Source organism: Anolis sagrei, chromosome 2 (assembly GCF_037176765.1).
Source record: "Anolis sagrei isolate rAnoSag1 chromosome 2, rAnoSag1.mat, whole genome shotgun sequence".
NCBI classification, from domain to species: Eukaryota; Metazoa; Chordata; class Lepidosauria; order Squamata; family Dactyloidae; genus Anolis; species Anolis sagrei.
The window spans coordinates 213,544,738-213,569,922 of record NC_090022.1 but is presented as its reverse complement, the minus strand read 5'-3'; the positions used below and the strand labels follow the sequence as shown (position 1 = coordinate 213,569,922).

The following is a 25,185-nucleotide window of genomic DNA, read 5'->3' as shown; positions in this document are numbered from 1 at the left end:
AGTAGATTAAGCTTCTTTTCAGTGGTAGGGATTTTGTCTGGATAAAAATATATCGACTACTGGTTAGAAATGCAATTATTTTACACTATTACTATCACTTCTATGTAGGTATTTACCTACAAACACTGAAACATTATTCTCATAGAAAAATGTAGCTAGCCAATTAATATTTTGCAGCTTTTACTTTCTAAAACTGTACTAATCTAAACCTTTTGGAATATCTGATGCATTTTCAGAAGTATATAAATTCCTTTTTATCTGCTTTAAAGCTTGTGTTACGACGATACATTTTAAGCACCTTCTGTGTAGGGTTTTGTAGGTATCTTCAGCTAAGATGCCTGATTCCAGACCAAAAATATTTGAAATAACATTTTTTATTTTGCTTTTCTTCTTCTAAATTTGAGGAATACGTCAGTTTTTTGTGCTTCAGTATGGTTGAGCAATTTTCCAAAATGTAAAGACATAGCTGTACTAGTCTGGAATATGTCCTTTTGCATATTTTCCAAAATATAATAGTGGCAGTTATCAGCATGGTAAATTTTGTTTTAAAAACCTCTGCTTTAGAAGTAGAGATGGGTGTGGTGATCAACCCTGCCAGTGGCTGTTGATCTTACTATCTAATGCCTGAATCCTATTGCCAATCTCAGTTGAAGTTGACTCATTAGATCTATGGAGCTTATATAACGGTTGATGTATCAAGTTACGGTTGATTCAGTGAGTTGGCTCTAGTTGGGATAACAACGGGGTCATTTAGGAGAAAGAGCAAATGTTTCTGATTACAAGATGTTGAACACAAAGGAGAGATCTCAGCTCCTTCAAATTAAGACATCAAGTTAACTTGTGACCATGTAATTGAAATTAGGCAGTCCATCCAATCTAGCCATTCTCTTGACAGATAATGTTGTTTGTTGTCATTTTCTTTTTAAGATTGTTCTTTTATCTCTTCTTATCAGAATGCTTTTTTGAGGCATTTTTTAAAAATTAAAAGCAACATTTTAAAATGTTCTTAAATAAAAAAAAATCTTATTTATTTATTTAGAACCAGCATAGTTTTTGTTTAGTTTTTCATGTCAGGAGCAACTTGAGAAACTTGCAAGTAGCTTCTGGTGTGAGAGAATTGGCCGTCTGCAAGGACATTGCCCAGGGGATGCCTGAATGCTTGATGTTTTACCATCGTTGTGGGAGGCTTCTCTCATGTCCCCACATAGAGAAATGGAGCTGACAGAGCGAGCTCAACCCCCTTTCCTCAGATTTGAACCCTTGATCTGCCGACACAGTCCTGCTGACACAAGGGTTTAACCCATTGCACCACCGGGGGCTCCTACCAGCACAGTGGTTTTAGTGTTGGATTGCAATTCAGAAGATCAGGGTTCAAATCTCCACTTGGCCTTGGAAACTCATGAAATTACCTTGAGGAAATCACATGCTTTTGGCCCCAGAAAACCCGATGACTGCCTATGGTTGCCTTAAGCTGAAGTTACTTGAAGACACACAACCATCACCAACACCACCAATTAATTGCCTTATGTATTCCGTCAGCCATATGGAAATCTGTATTGGTGTGTGGGTCCCGTCTTAAATTGATACATTTAAAATTCAGATTGTAATAGAAAGTCATAGGGAGGAGGGAGCAAGTTCTTTTTCTGCTATCCTGGAAACTAGGACACGGAACAATGGCTTCAAACTACAAGAAATGAGATTCCATCTGATCATTAGGAAAAACTTCCTGACTGTGTTCAGCAGTGGAACTCTCTGCCCCGGGGTGTGGTGGTGGCAGCTCCTTTTTTGGAGGCTTTTAAACAGAGGTTGGATGGCCATCTGTCGGGGGTGCTTTTAATGTGATTTTCCTGCTTCTTGGCAGGGGGTTGGACTGGATGGCCCATGAGGTCCCTTCCAACTCTGTGATTCTAATAAACTGTGCTGCTAACCCATGATCATCAACATTGTGTCTTATTTGGTTACACACACACATTATATAAGAATGTAAAGGTAACAAGGTTAAAAGGACAGGAAGAGGGTCACTTCTGGAAACAGGCTTCTTCTCTTATTGCTTCTTTGCATTTGGTTACTCCTGAGTAATTTGTTACTGTTTCTATTCTAAAATTGGCAGCCTTATGTATATTTTAGACTTTATTAACTTACATCCTGTATTTCAATTTAAAATGGCTTTTTAATGCTTAAAATTAAAATTCTTCATCCTTCAGAATGACTGTGGCTGGGTTTCCTGCCCCACTGACATTCTTACAATCGCCCTCAGTCTGGAAGGGATTTTGGTTTTAAAATGAATGCGCCATATGAATCTGTCTGGGTTGTAAAAGTGCTTGCCATGTAATATGCACGGAGACTTGATTGCTTTCTAATAAAGAACAGTAGAGGTGGTGTCTTTCTTTTTCGTGGGGTGGGGGAGGTTTATTTCTAATGATAGGTAACTGGTTTCAAATGTTCTGTTAGTTTCCCTGATATAGTATTGCCAAGTCAGTTAGAAATCAAGATGTTGCATTCCTGTAGCATTCCTTTCCTCTCCTCCTCTTCTTTGAACACAGCCTGTCTGCCATACGTTGCAAAATCAATGTGTGGGATCTAGTCACTTCAGGTTGGACCTCCTTTTGTATTTTGTACAGTTGCAAACTCTGTTGCAAACTCTTGTGTTTCCTGAAAAGTGGTTTCTGACTCTGCATTCTGGGAAGCTATTTGGAACAATATGGGAAGTTTCAGAGGAAGCTGCCACTGAAAAAGGAATATAGCAGAAATCAGTGCAGTTGTCCCTCTACATTTGCAGATTTAAGTTTTGCTAATTTGATTATTTCTTTTTTTGATTAATATGTTCTCTCTATTAACCTCTGCTTTTCCAGTGGGACACTTATGGTCAATATCTGCTGGAGCCTCATTAGAGTATCTATCTAGAGATTCCTAGAGAGCACACTTTTTGTGTACTTGTAAGTCCTTCAGTATGATTCTTTGGTTAGCTTCTAGTGCAAGCTGACCACAGAGTTGTGCTGGAGGACATAGAGATTCTTCAAGAGATGTTCCCTCACATTAAAATGTATTATTCTATTCATTTTTCCCACTTTTATGTGTGTCCTGTGCTCCTAACCCCAGGCAGTGTAGAGTGCTGACTATAGTTCCTTTCCCTGAGCTGAAGAACAATCTGCTTGTATAAAGGAACTCAATGTTGTTGTTGTGTGTTTCCTGAGGTTGTCTCAACCTGTCTCCTGAGGTTGAAGTAAACTTGTCATGAGTTTTTCTTGGCCAGATTTCTTTAGAGGAGGTTTGCTGTTGCCATCCTTTGTAGATTTACCCAGGGGACGCCCAAATGATGTTTTACCATCCTTGTAGGAGGCTTCTCGTGTCCCCACATGGAGAGCTGGAGCTTACAGAGGGAGCTCAACCCCCTATCCCCAGAATCAGGCCTCTTTTGTTTAGTGAACCTTGTAATCTAGACATTCCTTTGCTCATTAAAGACATTTCCATGGGAAGCTAAACCTCACTTTAATGCATAAAAAAGCTAGGGTGGTGTGGTGGTTTGAGTGTTGGGCTCTGGGAGAACAGGGTTTGAATTTCACTTTGTCATGGAAACCCCACTCAGAGAAAGGCAATGGCAAACCCTCTCTGAGCAAATCTTGTCAAGAAAACCTTGTAATCAGATCTCCTTAAAATAATTATAAGTCTGAAATGTCTTGAAGGCATGCAACAAACATTAAAAATGATATGGCATCTGGAATTTCTCATGCTTTCATTGTCCATGCAGTACCTGTTCCAGATTTGGAATTCCCTAAAGAGCTTGGAAAAGTTACTTATTTGGACTTCAGGTCTTGGAATCTCTCAGTTAACATGGTCATGGGTTGGACTAACTTTTGGTTTTTGAGCTATGCATGGTGCAGTTCTTTGGGCGTTAGACTATAACACTGGAGACCAGGGTTCGAATCTGCACTCAGCTATCAAAACCCACTTTTTCATTTTCAGGGAAAGACAATGGCAAAACCTTAGAACAAATCTTGACAAGAAAACCCTGAACAGGTTCACTATAAGTTAAACACGACTAGAATCAAAGACAACAACGCTAAAAAAAGTTGTATTTCTAACCTACCATATATGTAGACTCTATTTAAACTAAACAAATACACTCAAAGCCAAACAATAAATACATTCTGAGAGTTGAAGGCCAAAACATCTGGGGATCCACAGGTTGAGAACCACTGACCTAGAGAAGTCTGCAAAGAAAGCAGAGACTCCTTGAAACCTGAAGACTAGGTGTAGGCTAAAAGTGAACATGTGTGAAATTAACTATACTTTTGTCCATGTTACACATCACAAGGCATCTAAAATCATAACTTTATATCTTCAGATATGTAAATATGGTATTTAAAAGCCTAATTTTATTTGTCATAGATGTCTTCAGAATACTAAGCTTCAGGAAATGGTTGGGAATCTATTTACCTTTAATACTTTTTCCACATTTCTTACTTTCACAAATGTAAGACAGGCACAACTTCCAAGAGTGCATTTCCTTCAAATGCAGCTGGCAAAAAAGCCTAAGAAGAGACAGTGTTTATACCACTGAATTCCTATGACAGATGGGATAATTGTACACTTGTAGATTTCATATATCACTGTATTTAAAGACTTAATGCGACAAGCCATGATGACACTGTATAAATAAATCATAATGATAACAACAAAGCAAAAAGGGAGAACTCTTAGACAATTTGTTCAGTAAATTCAATAAATATCATACCTGAAGAGAGGCAGCTCAGAAAAATCTCCATCAGCAAGCTGAAATGGAGTCTTATGGATAAAAATAAAAATATTTGAGTTGCAAGTTATTTTTTTTATCAGCAAAAGGGAGCTGTACAGAGAGATCTTGAGTTCTAAATTCAGTGAAATATTTAAATATTTTTTCTAAATGTTTGTTCTACACAGTCACAGACAACTTAAGCTTTTGAATATTTTAATGGCTTGTTAAACTTAGGATAGAAGATCACTTCTTCTCTGTATAAGTCCTTCTGCTGACAGAAGGGATTGGCAGAATTTTATGACTTACGAACTCTTCACATTATAGTATCTAGTAAAGTGCCTTTCCCCCTCCTAAACAGAAATCCTGATTTTTCTTAATTATCCCATAGGATCCCTTAAGCTGAGTCAGCAATGAATCAGTTCTTGGCAGCGTACTAATAAATACAGTAGACTACTGGAAATACCATCTTTCCACTGAGATTTAAATATGAGGCTCTGAACACTTGATACTGAAAATTCCTCAGTTCCTTTTGGGAAAGTAGGAAATGTTACCTCAAAGAACTTGTCCAAATTAAAATGTATATAGCCTTGTCTCAGTTCCACTAGGGACATTAAACTGGATAATAGCAGCATTCATAATAGTGATAATTTTTTATGGTTACATATGATGCTGTTTTGTCTTGTCATTTGTACTTGTCTAACTTTCTGACGTTTCCCGAGTAGAAAACAGTGATGGTTAGTCTTGTCTGTATAAAAACATTCAAGGATTGCCTTGTCATAATGGAAAAGATTAAACATTGAGAGGCATGTGATAGAGTATATTTCTTCATTTTTCCACGATGAAGTAAAATTTATTACTACGCACCATGGGAACTGTCTAGGGTTCTGTTCTTTGCTTTTGCTCCGCAAGCATTTATAGAAATCAAGAGCGGGGAGATCTGCACTAGCTGTATAGTGCACTGCTTCTTAAACTGAAATAGGGTCCCCTTTATGCAATGTTGAGGTCACAGAAAATTGGCAACAGTAAAAGTTTTCTAAACATCATCCATTTACACAAATTTGTTAGCAACATTAGGGTTTACAGTGCACTCTGCAGAAAATGCTTCAGCTGTTCTCCACAAAAAAGAAAATCAGCCTGTTTAGTGAGCCTTACAAATGCTTATTTGTTATCAGTAAATGATTAATTTTATACCTATTTTGTATGTATATTTAGTCAAGGTCACATAAAATTTCTTAGGTGAAAGTCACAAGTGCAAAAAGTTTAAGAAGTCTGTATAATGTAATAATAATAATAATAATAATAATAATAATAATAGAGGTTTGGAGCATAATACTCCTGACCTCACAATCGCGTTAAAAAACAAAGTATGGATCATCGATGTTGCAATCCCAGGTGACAGCAGGATTGCAGAGAAACAACTGGAAAAGCTGACACGATATGAGCTGTTGAATTGAATCACACTTCGGACACTTCCCAAGTGTCTAGGACTGTGTGATCTATCGGCAAATAATTCGTGCAGATCCCAGTAAGGTGGCCTTTTGCAGCTGGCAGATGGTTATTTTGTCAGCAGCTATTGTGTTTAAGTGCAGGCCAAGGTCTTTAGGCACTGCACCCAGTTTGCCGATCACCACTGGGACCACCTGTACTGGCTTGTGCCAGAGTCTTTGCAGGGAAGTCATGCTCCCCTTCTATTCTGCCTTGGTCAGACCACACCTGAAACACTGTGTTTAATTCTGGGCACTGCAATTTAAGGGAGATGTTGACAAGCTGGAATATGTCCACAGGAGGGCGACTAAAATGATCAAGGGTCTGGAGAACAAGCCCTATGAGGAGCAGCTTAAAGAGCTAGGCATGTTTAGCCTGCAGAAGAGAAGACTGAGAGGAGACATAATGGCCATGTATAGATATGTGAGAGGAGAGGTCATAGGGAGGAGGGAGCAAGCTTGTTTTCTTCTGCCCTGGAGACTAGGGCATGGAACAATGGCTTTAAGCTACAGGAAAAGAGATTCCACTTGAACATGAGGAAGCACTTCCAAATTGTGAGAGCTGTTCAGCAGTGGAACTCTCTGCCCTGGAGTTTGGTGGAGGCTCCTTCTTTGGAGGCTTTTAAACAGAGGCTAGATGGCCATCTATTGGGGATGTTTTGAATAATATTTTCCTGCCTATTGGCAGGGAGTTGGACTGGATGGCCCATGAGGTCTCTTCCAACTCTAGACTTCTATGAGAGATATTTTATCACCTTTTACACCAAAAGAAGGGACAGAATTCTACTATTGTGTTTCTGACTTAAAAGAGTGTTACTAAAAGCAGAAGGGTTATATAAGGACATTTCAAGGGAACAGTAAAATGAGAAATTAAAAGCAACAGGCAGAGAGAGGCTTATAGACTAGTTTTTATTGTTCTGTGTGAAGGATGTGTTCAGTGCGGTTCTAGTAGTTAGAATTTTTTTATCATATCAGAAGCAACTTGAGAAACTTCATGTTGCTTCTGGTGTAAAAGAATTGGCTGTTTGCAGAGATGTTGCCCAAATGATGCCCAGATGTGCTACCATCCTGTGGGAGGCTTCTCTCATGTTCCTGCATGGGAAGCTGGAGCTGACAGACAGGAACTCACCCCATTTTGTGGATTCAAACCACTGACCTTCAGGTCAGCAGTTCAGCTGGCACAAGGGTTTCACCCATTGCGCCACCATGGCTCCAGTAGTTAGTACAATGTTCCCTCACTACTTCGCAGTTCACTTTTAACAGACTCACTGTTTCGTGGGTTTTTGAAAATATTAATATTAAATATTTATGTCCAGTCCAGGCCAGGGAGGCCAGGGACTCCGGAAGTGTGGTAGCCTGATGCATGTCGGGGAAAGCCTGCCTCCCTGGCCTGCTGCTGCCTGCGTGGTTCCGGAGGCTCTGCGGAGACCAGGGAGGCAGACAGGTGCCCTTTGGATAGGCTGGGCGGCAGGTAGGGAAGTGTGGGTAAGAAAATAATATATAAAATCTATAAAATAATGTAGAAATACTAAAATTAATATGGCATCCCTACTTCTCAGATTTTCACTTATCGTGGGTGGTCCTGGAACTGAACCTCCGTGATAAGTGAGGGAACACACTGTAGTTAGAATTATTGTTTTCGATTGAGTTCATTAGTTGTTTTAGGTTAGTGTTTTATATTAAGAAAAATGTTTGATTAATTTTTGTAAGGGGGATATGATCCTTTTGTTTTGTGAAATTTGTCTTTCTGTATATGTCTTTGTTTGATCGTAGGGTTGTTTCTTTGAATGGAAATTAGTTGTAAAAATAGATGAGAAAAGTTATTCGTGAGAAAGAACATACACGCTTCCGGAGTCAGCAGTGGTTTGCTTTTACTGGAGCCTATTAGGAAGGGCAGATTTGCACTCCTTCCTTTCTCCACATTGAATAATTTACTTTTGCACTTTGAATTCAGTTTGCACCAGTGGAAGCAAACCACAGATAAATGGAAAAAGAGAAACTGGGACCTTTTAAAAGCAGCTGAGAAAGTGGGCAGTACAGGATTAATTGGGGCTTTTTCCTGCCCAGTTGGAGGAGTATGATATCCTTACACAGAAGTCTTCATGTTGACTAGCATGGTTATTTTCAATCATTAAGCTGCTTATTTAACAAAAATCTGTCTAAGGAGAACCTCATTAAAAAAAGTCTTCATGTATTCAGTATAATTTTTTATCAACCTTAAGGCTGTTCTTACATTTGAAAAATCAGTACAGGTCACTTCAGAGGGAAACTATAACCTATAAAATGTGATTAACCAGTTGTAAAGAAGTCCAATAATCCCAGCAGTGTTATACTATTTAGGTCAGATATCAAGTTACCAGCACTGCCAAATCATTTATACTCTCTTGTGCAGTTAACTTTATTATCGGCCTGATCAATATTACACAGCTGGGACATTCCTTCACTATATACCTGAACAGGATTATTTTCCCAGCTATATTGTAATCAGGTTATTTACTTTCAGAGGTCTGTAACTTTCTTTAGTTTCATGCCAAATTAAATCTAATTCTTTTTAAAGGTGAATTGGGAGAATTAGCAACTCCATTCATTTTGAAAATGGTTCATGCTCAGCTCTGGTGTTCCTCTCAGCTTGACTGAGTGAAATTAGACAAGAGACGAGTTTAAGTAGAGTCCAAAAGCACTATTGGCTTATCCAAATGCATTGTTTTGTAAATACTGTAGTGGGGGTGGAAAGCCTTGTACATTTAGTCTGCTATAATGTACAAAAGGTTGACAGAAATGCATACCCTCTGACATACTTTAAGAGGGAAGAACTGATGTTCTCTTTTGGAAAGTATTTAAATATGAATTCATGTAAGTTTGTCTGTACAAACTAGATAATAGGATGTTGAATCTTCAGAAACATGTGGTTTGGCAGAGATGGCATAGACTTGATATAGCAGTTACAGACAGTAATGATCCCGTTTCCTTTCCTTTAAGGCTATGATTGTAAGTTTTATGGATGTCTATCAACTTGTGGGCTCCAGAGTCTCCACACTAGAAAGAGAAATCGCATCCCACCGCCATCACATTGCAGCCCTGAAATCAGAACTCCAAACGGCGTGTCTTCGTGAAAATGAAAGCTTGTCCTCTGTAAGTATGCTCTTAAAAACAAACAATTTGATTCATTTTTCCTGGGAATTATTTCTTATTATATGACTCTAAAGAGTCTTCCTTGTGCTTGTATATTTAGATGATATTATAGGGTTTCTTTTAACTGTTAGGCAACTATGCTAGTTGTAATACCTTACATCACACATGTCAAACGCGAGTCCCACAGGCTGATCACAGCCCCCAATGTTATTTTATGTAGCCCACGAGGCTTTCAATGGCAGGGTAACATAGTTACATTTATACAATCTTAAAATTACAAGTGGCCCTTTGAAGACAACCACAAGGCTAATATGACCCTTGGTGAAAATGAGTTTGAATGTCATATTGACACCCCTGCCTTGTGTTATCAGTTATGCAATTTAGAGCAGTAGTCTCTATCCCTATGAAAGCTTGAGCAGTTCTGGAGTGGGGGAAAGTGTGGGTCTCCAGATGTCTTTGGGATACAGTTCCCATCTTGCCGCCTCATGGACCATCCAGTAACATCTAAAGGTCTGGTACACACCCACCCCTCGTATACTTCATGTGGGTCAGGATGTAAATTAGATAATTGTTTCTTAAATTGTGGGTCCCAACACCAAATGGGGTCCCCTTAGCTAAGTGTTGGGGTCATGAAAAATTTGGCAACAGTCTTTTTCCCCCCTGAATGCCACCCATTTATACAACTCTATTAGCAACAAGGTGAATGCTCCAGCTGTACTCCACCAAAAGGAAGATCAGCCTGTTAGGAAACCTTACAAATGGTAAATAATTATCAGTAAATGATTGTTTATACCTGCTTTATATACCTACATACCAAGAGTCACATAAAGATTTCTCAGGTAGCAAGGAGTCGCAAATGGAAAACATTTAAGAAACTCTGAATTATATTAATTGATTTATAATATTCTCTTGTACAGTAAGACCATCACATTCTCTGGTGTTAGGGGCATAGAACCCCCATGAAATTGAAAAACTGTGCATATTTAAAATCATTTTCAACCTGAAAGAAAACCTATTTAGGAATTTCTAGGTTTTCAAGCACAAGTCTATGGTAAACATCAGAGAGCCTAGGGATTCCTAAAGAGGTGTTCTCTCTACGAATCTCTCAGTCCTCCAGCATGACTGTGATCAATTTTCAGAGAAGTTGCAGAGGAGGACTTACAGCCTCATCACATGCAGTAAAGGAAGCGTCCTAGCACACTTCCAGGACACTTCCTCCATGGAGCCCGAAAGATGCCATCAGATAACTTCCAGTGGGGCTCCATAGAGGAAGTGTCCTGGCAACATGCTGGATGCTTCCCTGGGAACATGGGAGGCTTTCCGTGTTCCATTGGGAAGAATGGGGGGAAGCTAGGTGGCAATGCTTTCATCTGTGGCATGGGGTAAGGGGTACAGTGGATGTTGCGGGGTGCAGGGACAATGGTTCCACCTGCTGCCCCACGGATTCACTACGCCACGTGGCGAATCCCCCCTCTGACCCACTGATTCAGACCTCAATTTGATGAGATCCTTAGATACTCCTAGAGATAAATTTTTAATGCAATCCATGTGTAATCACAGTTATCAGACCAATAAATGTAGAGGGATTACTCTATAAAGATACTTATTGACAAATAAGCTGTCAAAGAAAAGCACAAGAACAATAGCATTGTCTCCCTTTTGTCTTTGACAATGAGGACACGTTTGATGTTAGGGGGGAAATAGTCAAAGACAAACTATCTCTTATTGTTACTTCAGTGTTGTGAACAAACCGTTATTGATATGATAGGATTTTTTTTTACAATTCTGGTAATTACAGCATATGATTTTTGTTCTTTGACAACTTTAATCATAAAATGTTACTTGCCAATCAAATATTTTTCCATTTTACTATATAAGGTTGAATCCAATTTTAAGACTCATTTCATGTCTGAAACATTATTGCCCATAAATAATGTTGTACTCACTTAAGGCTAATAAAGCAATTATTTTCATCTGTAAAGGGATCTCTATGCTAAGGCAGTGGTTGTTAACTGAAAGAATTTTTGAACCAAGAGATATTTAGTGGCAACGTACATTGTCATGCAACAAAACAGGCTTGAAATAATACCTTCATTTGGTTTCATAAAAGCTTCACTTTTGCTACTTAGATACATAGATAAGAATGTACGTTAGGAGCCACATATCTATGCAAATATGTATGAATCTTTTTTTTAAAAAATGTGAATCTCCATTCTGCAAAATTATGAGATTACACCATTTTGTAATAAAAAGTGACTTTTCATTAAAGCAGCCACATATATGAAGTTCCAGCCAGATTGGAGTGTCCTTTTATGTTTATTGTGTATACATCAGGCTCACACATTTTTAAAAAGCTCCGTACCTTCATACACAGCTTTGAAAGGTTATTTTTTGGACCCCAGTTCCCAGAATTGCCACTCAGTATAGTTTTGGTCCAAATAAGTAACCTTTCATAATTCTCCTTTGGTGTCAGTAGTAACCTGTGTGCTTTAATACCCCTTATAATATGTATATTGCTTGGCTCCTGTGTCCAAGGTCCTATTCCTAAAGTGACATTTTTATGTCAGTGATTAAGAAGATGGTAGCGACTTGGGTACCAGTCTTATAATAGAAAGGCTGCAGCCATGACCGGAGAAGAAGAGGGAAACTAGCCTTTTCATTGAATGTTTCGACTATAAATGAAGGTGGAATGAGATAGGTTACCCAAAACAAAGGCACCCTGAAAAGTGTAGTTTGGAGAGTTTCTTGTGCCACAGGGCATGCAGTTGTTCATGTAGTCTTCCCAGAGTATTATTATTATTATTATTATTATTATTTCTCGCACTTCTACCCCGCCCTTCTCAACCCCCGAGGGGGGACTCGGGGCAGCTTACCAAAAGACTACCATGTATTATAGGTTGAATATCCCTTGTCAGAAATGTTTGGAACCAGAAGTGTTTTGGATTTTGAATTTGGGTGTGTGTGTGATTTTGGAATATCTATCTATCTGTCTATCTATCTATCAAGAGATATCTCGAATTACCAAAAACCAAAAGTGTTACTCTCTCAAGCACCCACGTGGATATTTTTGGATTAGGGAGTATTTCGGATTTCAGAATTCCAGGTAAAGGATGCTTGGTCTATAAAAATATTGGGCTGCTCATAGAACAGAGATGCAGTAGATCCTGGACAATGATTGATGCTGCATTTTGGCATTGTTCCTTTGTTTTGTTTTGTGTTACCTTCACTGCTGGTGCTTCATCTCTGAATATGGGGAAAGGAATCTTACAAAATACATATAGAACACAGAGAACTGCTTTGAGAACTACTTTGAACTGCAAAAGAGTTCATTCCAACAAACACTTTAAAAAGATTGGATGTTGAGTTGATCTTCAAGGGGGGAAAAATACACTTGTGAAGGATCATGTTTTGCAAACCATCTAATAATTATTTTTTTTGTACATTATCTAAATTTATGTATGTGTAAGAGATATTGGAGTCCCCGGTGGCACAGAGGGTTAAACCACTGAGCTGTTGAACATGCTGACTGAAAGGTCGGTAGTTTGAGGGGGGCTGCGGAGTGGGGTGAGCTCCTGCTGTTAGCCCCAGTGTCTGCCAACCTAGCAGTTCGAAAACATGCAGATATGAGTAGATCAATAGATACCACTCCAGTGGGAATGTAACAGTGTTTCATGCAGTCATGCTGGCCACATGACCTTGGAAGTGTCCCTAAGATTTCCCTAATAATGATGGAACTAGTAGTTGCAAGACACTGGGCACTTCCCACTACCAGTGTGGCTCATCCACACGATTAACCGAGTCCCCACTGTTGGTGGGCAAGAACCATCTGTGGTGCCAATCCCACACCATTTCCATCACCAATAGTGTACAATGGAGCTGACACTGAAGTGATACCAGGGGGTGACATTCTCCTCCTCTCCTTCTCCATTCCTGAGCTGGTCATTTAAAAATTTTCAGTAATGTTTGGCTTAAAAAAAAAAAACTAACCAAAGCTGCAACTGCAAAGTTGTCCTTAAAATTAATTTAAAAATTACAAACAGTGAACGTACAGGAAGGTGGGATTACAAAGATATGCAGAAGTACGAATACAAGGGCATGTTCGAGTGCAGGATTGATGAATTGATGCAATTGTGCAAATGGAGAAAGGTGTGATAAGGAGGGTGCTCATATTGGTATGTAGCTGCTCTCGGTGATCATTTGACTGCCATCAGATAGTGGGTTCATGCTATAAAGTCTATAGACTATCTGTCTTGTTTAATTCAGTGACTGGTTGTTCAAACAGATGGTTCCTGTATATATCTATCAGATGCTTGGACCGTTCCAATTCACTGTCTGACTCACAAGGGTGCTGACATTTTACAGCATTTCCACATGAACTAGAGCCTTGACATTTGTTAGCTGCATACTCTGAGGCACCCCAATTACTGAAGTCCAAAAAAGGGGGTGGGGGTTAAAATCAGTCATTGTAGAGCATGATAATCATTTTAGATTAATGGACCACACAGGTCAAACAAAGCCAAATGTGGGCTAGAACCAGAGATTGGAAAAATAGGGGGGGGGGGGGGGTTGGACTACAGGTACTGCTGTCTTGAATTCCGTAACCAGCATACTTACTATCTGTGATTGTAATCCAAAAAAGTACATTCTCCAAGCCCTAAATAGACCATTGGATCATGAAGTTTTCATTATCTCTTGAGGCTTGTACTTGTGCTACACTTCCAGTTGCAGCAAGGAAGATGCAGCAAGGCTGTGCCAGTGGAATGGAATAGAAATAAATGGATTCAAAATGCTATATGTGCATAGTATGAAAAGGCTCTGTAGTGGTGACATCCCAGGCTAAAGGAAACCCCTGAGTCAGGCTATTCTGTAGAGATATGGGAGAACTGCCCCAAACTGCAGGTATTGCTGATTCGTGCCTTACTACTAAGCCCTCCTCAGAGACCAAGCTGCTTCTCATGACTGAAGATGTGAAAGCCATTAAGTTGTTCTCATAAATTTTAACACTAGAAAGACATTCGTTTTGTTTGGTGGTTATGTTTGGCTATTTAGGCAACCTATTTTAGCTTCATGGAATTTAAGACTGCTCCTGTGTTCCTATTTTAAAAAGGAGACAAAGCTTTGTGGGTTACGCAATGTATTAGCTATCTTCACATTGTGATTGTTTTATTTGGATAAAACTTTGACTAAGGACCTCATTACATTGATGTCCTCAATCCAGGCAGTATCAGGGGGATTCACCAAAGAATGAGGCAATTCCGGCAGGGGAGCATGAGGAGACCAGCACCCTGCATTGCCCCTCACTTTTTCTCACGGGGAGAAGTGTTGCTGCACGGCTTCCTCCTGTAGTTTTCTATGCAACACAGGAAGCCTGTTGTGTTGCCTCCATTGCCTCCTGTGATGCTTGGACCTCTCTTTAGCACAGAGATGTGCCAAAAGTAGATCGACATCATGTGATGCGATCAGGTGGGCTCTGTGCCTGAAGGGAGGTCCAAGGGTTCTAGTGCGGGCAGTTTGGTCCATCTGATGAAGTCCTAAGTGTGCATATGATGCACACAGCCTACATTTTTTTAAGGTTGTACTTGTGTTGAAGATTGAGTTCATTTTCTTAGTGGTTAGCAAAACGAAACTACAAACAACCAGGGCAGTCGTTTGCTCAATCCCATGGATGTACTAGACCCCTATTTCTCCAATGAAATCAGATAAATCTTATTGTTGACACTGGAGAACAACGCTGAGCTATTTTAGTTTAGTCTCGGGGGGCAAAGGAGAAGGGGCCATATAGGGCCCTTCCACACAGCCATAACCCAGAATATCAAGAGAAAATCCCACAATATCTGCTTTGAACTGGGTTATCTGAGCCCACACTGCCATATATTCCAGTTCAAAGCAGAAAATGGGGTTTTTTAATCAGCTGTGTGGAAGGGGCCACAGAGTTGTGGAAGTTTTTGTTTGCTCAAAACAAAGAATATCCATCTGACTGCAAACAGAGTTATGAAGATATGTGGCACATTGGGAGGAATTTGGAATAATCACTCAGTCCTTTGGATTTTAGATAGTATCAAGAAAGAGAGGAAAGAGAAAACAGAGGGGAGAAACAGAATTAGGAGAAGAAGAGAGAGAAGAACCTAAGATGGGTACAGAAAAAATGATACTTCCTAGGGGCAGCTTCAGGTAACAAGAGAAAAAAAGTGAAATAATAACTGGAGAAAAAGTGGGACTGTGACCACTGCAGATACTAAAAGTTGTTACTTTTGGATGCAGGCCCGTAGCCAGGATTTCGTTTCGGGGGGGGGGGGCTGAATTTTTTTCCGGGGGGGTTTCGGGGGGGGGCTGTGTTTTGGGGGGGGCTGAGTCTGAGTGAAAGAGGGTCTAGCGTAGCAAACCTTTTATATCATTACCCCAATACCCCCATGCATATGGGATATATTGAGTATGGTGATCAGATCATGATATGAATAAACATAACAGTTTAAATAATGCACCAATAAGAAGAACGAAGCTGGAGATGGAGATTAGAAGATAACTTACTAAGGAAAAAGGAAGATATAGAAAAAAGTAAAGCAATCATAAAAGAATATTTTAAAAATAATGACATACAAGAGACATATACATTCATAATATGGGAAGCCAGTAAAGCCGTCATAAGAGGCCACTACATCCAACAAAAGGCCAGACAGAACAAAGAGAAGACAAAGAAAATAAAAGAAATTATGGAGGAAATACAGAAACAGGAAGAAGAACTGAAAAGAAATCCGAAAAACAAGGAAGTAGCACACAAATTAACATTACTACAAAAAAAGAGAGAACACATAGAATTGGAAGAAAGAGCTAAAGAACTAAAATTCATAAAAGCGGACCACTTCCAAAACGCTAATAAGCCGGGAAGGTGGCTGGCGAGAAGAATACTAGAAAAGAGAGAATCAAGATATATAGTAAGAATCAAGGAAAAAGAAAAAACGTACACATCGGAAGCAGAAATAAGAGACCAATTTGCAAATTACTACAAGAAATTATATCAAGACGACCAAATAAAGAAGGAGAAGATCACCCAATATCTAGGAGAAAAGAAAATTAGTAAAATATTGGAAGAGGAGAGAGAAGCACTAAATAAGGAAATCTCGGAAGAGGAAATTAGATCCGCAATAAAAAAATTAAAGACAAACAAGGCCCCCGGTCCCGACGGGCTGAGCGCAATTTATTACAAAACAATGATGGAAGAAATTGTACCATTCCTGAAAAGAACGCTAAATGAGATAAGAGAGAGGAGGGAAATGCCATAAAGCTGGAAACAAGCAAATATTTACATTATACCAAAGGAGAAAAAAGACCCTGAACAACTCAAAAATTATAGACCAATCTCTTTACTTAATCTGGATTACAAAATATTTAGTAGCATATTGGCAGAGAGATTAAAAAATTTCTTAACAAATTGGATAAAAGAAGAACAATCGGGATTTCTACCAAATCGATACCAACGTGAAAATGTGAGAACTATCATAAATCTGATTGACTATTACGACAAAAATATCCAAAAAGAAGTGATGTTCCTGGCCTTGGATGCCGAAAAGGCATTTGATCAGATTAATTGGAACTTTTTAAAATTACTATTGCAAGAGATGGACATTGGCTACTACTTTCTAAATTCAATTGAAGCTATCTACAAAAACCAACAAGCAAAAATTATAGTAAACGGCCAGGAGACAAAACAAATTGAAATAAACAAAGGAACCAGACAGGGCTGCCCGCTCTCGCCTCTGATCTTTATTTTAACAATGGAAATTCTATTGAATGACATAAGGGGAAACAAAGAATTAAAAGGAGCTACAATCAGAAGTCAAACATACAAATGTAGGGCATTTGCCGATGACGTTATCTGTATAGTTGAGGACCCATCTACAAAATTAGAAAAATGGTTTGAAACAATCGAAAAATTTGGGAAGGTAGCGGGCTTTAAATTAAATATGGACAAAACAGAAGCAATAACAAAAAACGTCCCCAAGAAGAACTTGGCCATAATTGAGAAAAAATGGAATATCAAAACAGCATCCAAAATAAAATATCTGGGAATTATTATCTCACCAAATAACGCACAATTACTTCAAAATAACTATACGGCAAAATGGAATGAAATCAAAAGAGATCTGGAAAAATGGAAAAATTTAAAATTATCAATATTAGGCAGAATAGCATGTGTAAAAATGAATATACTACCAAAAATGTTATTTTTATTTCAAAATTTACCAATCATAAGGAACAAGAAAGGGCTGAACCAATGGAATAAGGATATAAGGAAATTTGTCTGGCAGAATAAGAAAAATAGAATAAGTTTTAAAAACATAACAGATGAGAAAAATAGAGGGGGACTGGCAATGCCGAATTTAGAGATTTACGCAGAAGCATGTGCGTTAACATGGGCACTTGATTGGATTAAGCTAGAAAATGAAAAACAATTAAATTTGGAAGGCCGCGACCTTAGGAAGGGGTGGCACGCATATATCTGGTACGGGAAAAGAAAAATAGAAAAGGGCTTCGGAAATCATTTCACTAGGTCAGCGATAATAAAAACGTGGGAAAAATATAAGGAAAGAATCTATAACAAAACCCCATTATGGGTATCACCCCTAGAAGCCTGTCAAAGAAGAGAGCTGGGATGGATAAAGTGGCCCTGTTATAGAATTATAACAGAAAAAAAAGATCAGGAGATACACCTAAAATCCCAAGAAGTAAAGAAATTATATCCAAACATAACGTGGCTGCAATACAGACAATTAAAAGAATCTTTCATGATGGATAAAAAAATTGGCTTTATGCAAGAAGATAATATTTGGGACAAAATTATAAGATCCAGGAAAAAAACAATATCATTAATATACAAAAAATTATTGGAGTGGGACACGGAAGAAGAAAGAATAAAAGAGTGTATGGTGAAATGGGCCAGTAATATAGGGAGACCAATAAATTTGGCAGAATGGGAAACCATATGGAAAAAAAAACTAAGATATACGAAAGCGTATGACCTAAAAGAAAATTGGCTTAAATTATTTTATAAGTGGCATTTAACACCCCAGAAGTTGGGAAAATTCTATAAGAACTTAAACACCAGATGTTGGAAATGTGGGGAAACAACGGGCACATATTACCACATGTGGTGGAGCTGTAAAAAAGCTAAAAGATTTTGGAAAGAAATCCAGGAAAGATTACAACATATAATGAAGATTAAAATCCCACTTTCACCAGAAATATTCTTACTGGGAATAACAAAAGAGGAAACAGATAAGAATGCAGATAAATTACTCTTCCTGGCGACTACAGCGGCGAGAATATGTTACGCTAGATATTGGAGAAAGGAGGAGATACCAGAGGTGGATGAATGGGAGACGAAACTAATGGAGGTAAAGAATATGGACAGACTAAGCTATCTAATCCAGAAAAGCAAAGGAATAATAGAAAAAGAAACAGATTGGACAAGAATTGATGAATATTTTAAAGAGAAAGGACTTAGAAATTGAAGACGGGAGAAAGATATTTCCAAGACTCAAACGAGAAACTGAACAAATAGGAAAAAAGGAAAACAACAAAACAAGAAGGAAAGAAAAGGAAACTCTTCGCTAAAGACACCCGGAAGACAGGCCGAAGGAAGGGGGAAACCTCGATTCTTGTCTCTATTATTTTTAATGCACTTTCTACACTTTCCCTCCCCGACTTTCTATACCCTCACCTTCATCCACCCCATATTCCCCTTAATCTATCACCCAACTACTCTTCTTCCCTAGCCCCTTTTCCTTAACTCCCCCTTTACTCTTTCTGATTTTCTACACCGATCTTTCTTTTTTTAACTATCGTTCTCTTTTAATCATATGTATATGGAAAATGCGAATAAAGATTATTTAAAAATAAAATAATGCACCAATAAGGCCTTTTCGCAAACCACCATGAAAATTTTGGGGGGGGGGGGGCTGAAGCCCCCCGAGGCCCCCCCCCCCCCCCCCCCCCGGCTACATGCCTGTTTGGATGCCTATCTTAAATGATGCTGGAATCCAACCTATATTTCTGTCATTCATTCCTTTATTGTGTGTGTGATATTTTATGATTTACTTTGATGATGCATCATTGTGATGAAAAACCACATGCTGAAGCAACACGTGGGGTAGAGATGACATGGTTCAATGACCTTTCAGACAGACAGTGGAGAATGGTGTGAGAGTAATCAAGCCATTCCAAAGCATAAATCTAGAGGGCTTTCCAGATCATTTTAAATAGTAAGTGAAGATTTTACTCATATATTACAGTGTCCTGACCCCACATTTTACAGAAAGCGCTTTCATTAAGGGATACTGTATTTCAACTCTAATATTCAGTCTCTAATACTTTGTTGGAATAACATTCCATGAAACATGCCATTTCCCCCATTATAATTTAGATTCCATCCTGACGGAGTGAACATTGTGACTGTGCCCATGGCATCATTAGTGATGAAATGCACCCCTCTCAAGCTACCACTGAGTTGTGAACTATTTTGGAGGAGTGGGTCATAGCTCAGATGTCAAATGCATAGTTTGGTTGCAGAAGACCTCAATCCAAGACCTCATATCTAAATGATCCCATCTAAAATGCTGGAAATGCTGCCAGCTGCTGTAAACAGGAGATAAGAGAATGAGGCTTGAGAGCTGGATGTTGCCCATTTTTGCATCTCTGTGGGACACTTCTTTTAAAAAGAAATTAGAAGGGTTGCAATGCTTTCTAACATGAAAATGGCCGATACCACCCTCTTGGCGCCTGTGGCTTAGATGGCCGTTTTGTTATATGGGTAGCCTTTTTGCCCCCACGCCCAGTCAGAAATGGAGATGCATCTCAGTTTACTCAGAGAATGGTGTTTTATCACTAGAAAAGCCCAGTGTAATTCAGCCTCTGTAAACTATTCAGGCCCCAGAAGTTTCCGAACCAGGAAGTCTCAGATCATTTAATAGGCAAACAAATACCTAGTTTCATTTGTCCAGAAAAAAGAGCTTCATTTGTTCATAAATAGTCAGAGAATTCCTAGTTCAGAAATTTCTGAGCCCCTAAAGAAAGTTTTAAGAGTTTACGCAGATTGAAATCATCAGGCTTTTTTTTTTTACTATTAAAACAGTCATCCTCAAATTACCTTGAAATGTGTCTCCTTTTACTTTTTTGGGTTTTATTGGATTTCCCCAATTTCTGCTTCCTTTTGCCCCATTCCTGGCCATTTGCTTGCTGCTTATTTAAGCAAAAGTCCTATACAGATCTGGAAAAAATATATCACAAAAATGGGCGTGTATGTGTGAAAATGGGGGATGCTGTCCTCCAGTGTGTCATTTGCCCCATAACCCCTGTCAGTTCTCTATGACCAATGCATTCAATGCCAAATTGGAGTACTAGATTGCTCAGGTAGGTGTGCCTGCGTGTATATGTGTGTGTGTGTGTGTGTGTGTGTGTGTGTGTGTGTGTGTGTGTATGGGGTTTTTACTTTTTTGCTATATCACTAAACCATGACAACATTCATCTAGCTTAGATACCTTCTGTTCTCACATCAATGTTTTCTCTCTGGTCCATTCTTTTTCTTTTGATTCCTTTTAGTGTGCCTTTTTAAACTCCTGTCCTTCCTATATCTTTCCTTCTTAAAACCAGAAATCTGGAGAAGGCCCTCTCTCAGACTGAGGCTGCTATGACTTTGCTACATGACATGATGTTATGCTATGGATATTGGACTAGGGCTCTGGAGACCAGCGTGCAAATTCATGGAAAACTGACCTGGTGACCTTGGGCAAACCACACTCGGTCAGCCCCAGAAGAATGCAACAGCAAAGCTCCCACTGAACGAATCTTGCCAAGAAAACCCTCTGATAGGGTCACCTTAATGTTGCTATAAGTCAGGGACAAGTTGAAGGTACATAACAACAACAACAACAACAACAACAACAACAACAATAACAATGTGTCATTGCCAGCACTGAGCTGGGATGCTTGTAACTATAGCACTGATCCTTAAAACATTTTATGGTTTTCAAAGCACCGGCACCTATCAGCGTATTGACAGACATCTTGAGAAATGCAACTGACTAATATTAATAAGTTGTTGTTGTTGTTGTTATCATTTATTTATATAGCAGCATCCATGTACTGGTGCTATATAAGTAAAACAACTGAAAACAGTGACTCCTGCCAAAGGTTATAATCTCAAATATATTTGTGCACATATGCACACACACAGTGGAAAGGAAGGTATAATAAAATCCAATCCAATTTTCAAACTATCCAGATGAAATGCAAAATACCAAATAATACAATGCAAACTGACCAATACAAGTAATCACAATTTACAAGATGATAAGATGACATGAAACTTAATTTCCTAGTCTTTGGAAAATAAAGTTTCAAATTAGAGTAAGATTTGTGTGTTCCACCTTATTTTTAAAGGCAGTCCTCAAGTTACGAACAAGATAGGTTCTGTAAGTTTGTTCTTAAGTTGAATTTGTATGTAAGTTGGAATGGTACATTTTTAAGTGTAACTCCAGCCAAAAATAAGTATGCTTTAGCTTTGGATAACATAGGGAAGGGTTAATACCCCTGTGGTGTTGTTTTGCTGTCTGGGCCCCGTTCAGAAGATTTCACCTCACTTTTTGTCCCTGTCATAATTGAATTTGGAAAAGTTGGCTTGTTGTGGGAGCAAGGATTGGTGATATAGCTTCCGTTGAGACACCTTTTCCCCATGATACCTCCTCCAGGAGTGAATTTCCCTTTCTAGGGGTACATTTCTCTCACTTCCTGTTTTCTCACCCCCATTCTCAGCTGTGAGTCATTTGTAAGCCAGATGTTTGTAACTTGGGGACTGTCTGCATTGAGTACATTAAGATGCAAAGCAACATTATTATGATTCTGATGATGGTTAGCAATCATCGATTGGTTACATGTTTTTAAATACTCACTTTCTCTATACACTCTATACACAGTGGTGTCTAACTGCACTTTGTTGAGTTTGTTACATTCAACCAAGAATTGAAAAATCATATAATTTGCAAATATTTGGTTACCCTAGTTTGATCCAGAGAACTGTAAATACAATTTTCCTTGTGCAACAGGATTGCCATGTCTCTTCCTTTTCATTTTAGTCCTATATAAAGCTCACATGTGTGTTGCTGTGCAAACATACACACTCCATAGGCTAGGTATGTGAACTTTTACCTTGTCAAGCTATTGCAACGTATTTTCAAATTACAGTAATTTGATTAAAATGTTGCCTATAAGGCAAAAGGGTGAGTTAATAGAATCCATATGCAATTAAAATGCAGAACTAAATGTAATCAGACCCTGGTGACTACAGCTTTTCTGTTGATAGCCCCGTAGTTTGAAAGTTTATGTTCATGTTCGCAAATAGAACACAGTCCTATAGAAGTTCATGAATGAGATGACAATTGAATCATTAAAAAAGACACAGTTTAGTGGCAATAAGAAGTAACCAGTTTCTAGATTGAGTAGAAGTGTCTCTACCATTAGCAGCTGGTAAAGTGTGTACAACACTTTATGTGTACTGGTTGAAGAACAGCACTCAGCGCCTTCTCTCTTGTATAAACACTGAGATGAAGAGTCCTGCTGTGGAAATGCGATAGGAAATTTCTCCAGCACAGAAAAACACACATTGTTGGTATGAATTCATCGTAGAACAGTGATCTGGAGCTTACAATCCGAAGACTGTACACCAAATCACCCCAAAACGGAATTTAAAAAAAAATCAATCCTGAATTTGAAAAGGAAACAACCCAAACCATGTTTTCTCTGGATAGTTTTAAGAGTCAACATCCTGTGTTGGAGTCCTCTAATCATCACCGGCACAATTTACAATCGGAACACACAGAGAGCCAGTTCAGACCAGCTCATCTGTTGATCTTGGCAAACGTCCTCAATTCTCACTGCGTTCCAGCTGCCATTCGAGAAATGGGGACTCGGCACAGAGCCGAAGGAGGCGGGTGGGATGCAGAGTTGGTCAAGACATAAGCCTGGTTCATTTCAACAGTTAGGCATCGCTTCCCCCTCCTAATAGTATTTTCTTTTACTGCCATTTTTAGACTCACTCTTTCCTCCCCTCTCTCTCCCTCTCTCGCTCACCCTGAAATTAAATGAGGACCTCTCATGAGCCACTGCGCTCCAGGCATAAGAAACAGCAACGTCTGGCTTCCAGAAACTGTCCCGTCAAAATGTGCTTCTGATTAGGTGGCTTAATTACAGCTGTGAAAACAATGTTGATTTAGGCCTCAAGATTCCAGTGCATGTCAGCCGCTATTAGCTAGCTTTGGACTGAAGCCACCATTCGAAAACTTTGCGCTGTGAAAGTCACCCACTACTTTGACAACTTTTTATAAAGGTGGAAAGGTTGCCAGGAGCAAGACACTTATGCAAAATATTTTTCATTCTGCAAATTTCAAATGTGACACAATTGATAGAGGTGAAGTGGACAGGTCTCGTCGGGTTTCTCCCACTCCGGGCGCTCTCAGTTTTCCCACTAAGTTTCCATATTTTAATATCATATTTTTGAGAAAAAAAGTTTGACTGACATAATGCTTAATTTTAATTCCTTTAATTCAGTTTTAGTCCAAATCCAGCCTGTTGGTTTAACCACATAGTTTTATTGCATCTAAATTTTCCTGACAGTTTCATTTGCTGTCGGGAAATAAAATTGCCATTTTTGCAACATGGGAAATAATGGCTAGTTTCAAATCCAATATGTTTGAAACTTCCTTTGCCTCGAGCAGGTTAAGGCACACATACTTTACTAACTTTTTGGGCGGGCAGAGAAAGAAAGCTCATTAAATAGTTTTAATATTTGATATAAATAATGTTTTTCTCAGTAGGAAACCTTATTATTAAATTAATGTATTTACACCTGCAGAGGAGTAAATTTTAGGGCAACATCCTATTTTCGTATTAAAACTTTTTAGTCTACCTTCACCTATATTGGGCATTTGGCAAGTTAAAAACTCCTTTTGGGGAAATATTTGTGGTTTTCTGTTATTAAGATGATACTGTAAGACGGAAATGAAATGGTTCTAATTACTTCAGTGAAAGGATAGCATTAAACTATCAATGATTCCTTAGCTGATTTGAGAGTTTAATCTTCATCAAGGACGAAGGTGAGGTGGCATCTTTCCAAAGGTGTTCTGCAGACAGAAATTTTCCATAGTTAAAATGAGTGGAGCTGAGAGAAGATTGGATCAAAAGTCTTGATAAAAGCAAAGCACTGAAAGTTACTTTTAAAAAACAACAACACAATTCCTCATATGAGTTATAGAGTTCTGGAAGTAATTTGTCACCATTCCATATTTTCAGTACTGGAAATAGGTAATAAATATAATTATTTGTTTTATTCCTCATTATTTTTCAGGCTGTTTTGGTTTCTTTAAAAAGGAAAAAAAAAGTTTGAACATTAGGAAGAATTTCCTAACTGTAAGAGCTGTTCAGCAGTGGAACTCTCTGCCCCAGAGTGTGGTGAAGGCTCCTTCTTGGAGGCTTTTAAACAGAGGCTGAGTGACCATCTGTTGGGAGTGCTTTGAATGCGATTTTCCTGCTTCTCGGCAGGGGGTTGGATTGGATGGCCCAGGAGGTCTCTTCCAACTCAGTGATTCTGTAATTCTAGGCTAGCTGAAATGTCTCTCAGTTGCCTTTTCAAGATAATTTTTAAAGTTATTAGAATGTTTTACACATTTCCACCCTGGAAATTACTTTTGAAGTTTAATTTTGTTCTACTTTTATTGAAGAGAGAAGTTATAGAGGAAAACTAAAAATCAGCCTCATTGCTCAGTTTCCCATGCATTAAGATTTTTT

The 25,185-nt window shown here is 38.7% G+C and overlaps 1 protein-coding gene across 3 annotated transcripts in view; it reads left to right on the top strand.

The window, feature by feature from the left end:
* Positions 1-25,185, top strand: part of CCDC171 (coiled-coil domain containing 171) — a 217,845-nt gene that overhangs the window by 174,430 nt on the left and 18,230 nt on the right. For all 3 annotated transcript variants that reach the window (XM_067464374.1, XM_060762416.2, XM_060762417.2), the window contains one exon: positions 9,199-9,351. In XM_067464374.1, coding sequence (XP_067320475.1) covers positions 9,199-9,351 — 153 coding nt within the window. The remainder of the gene's footprint in view (positions 1-9,198; positions 9,352-25,185) is intronic.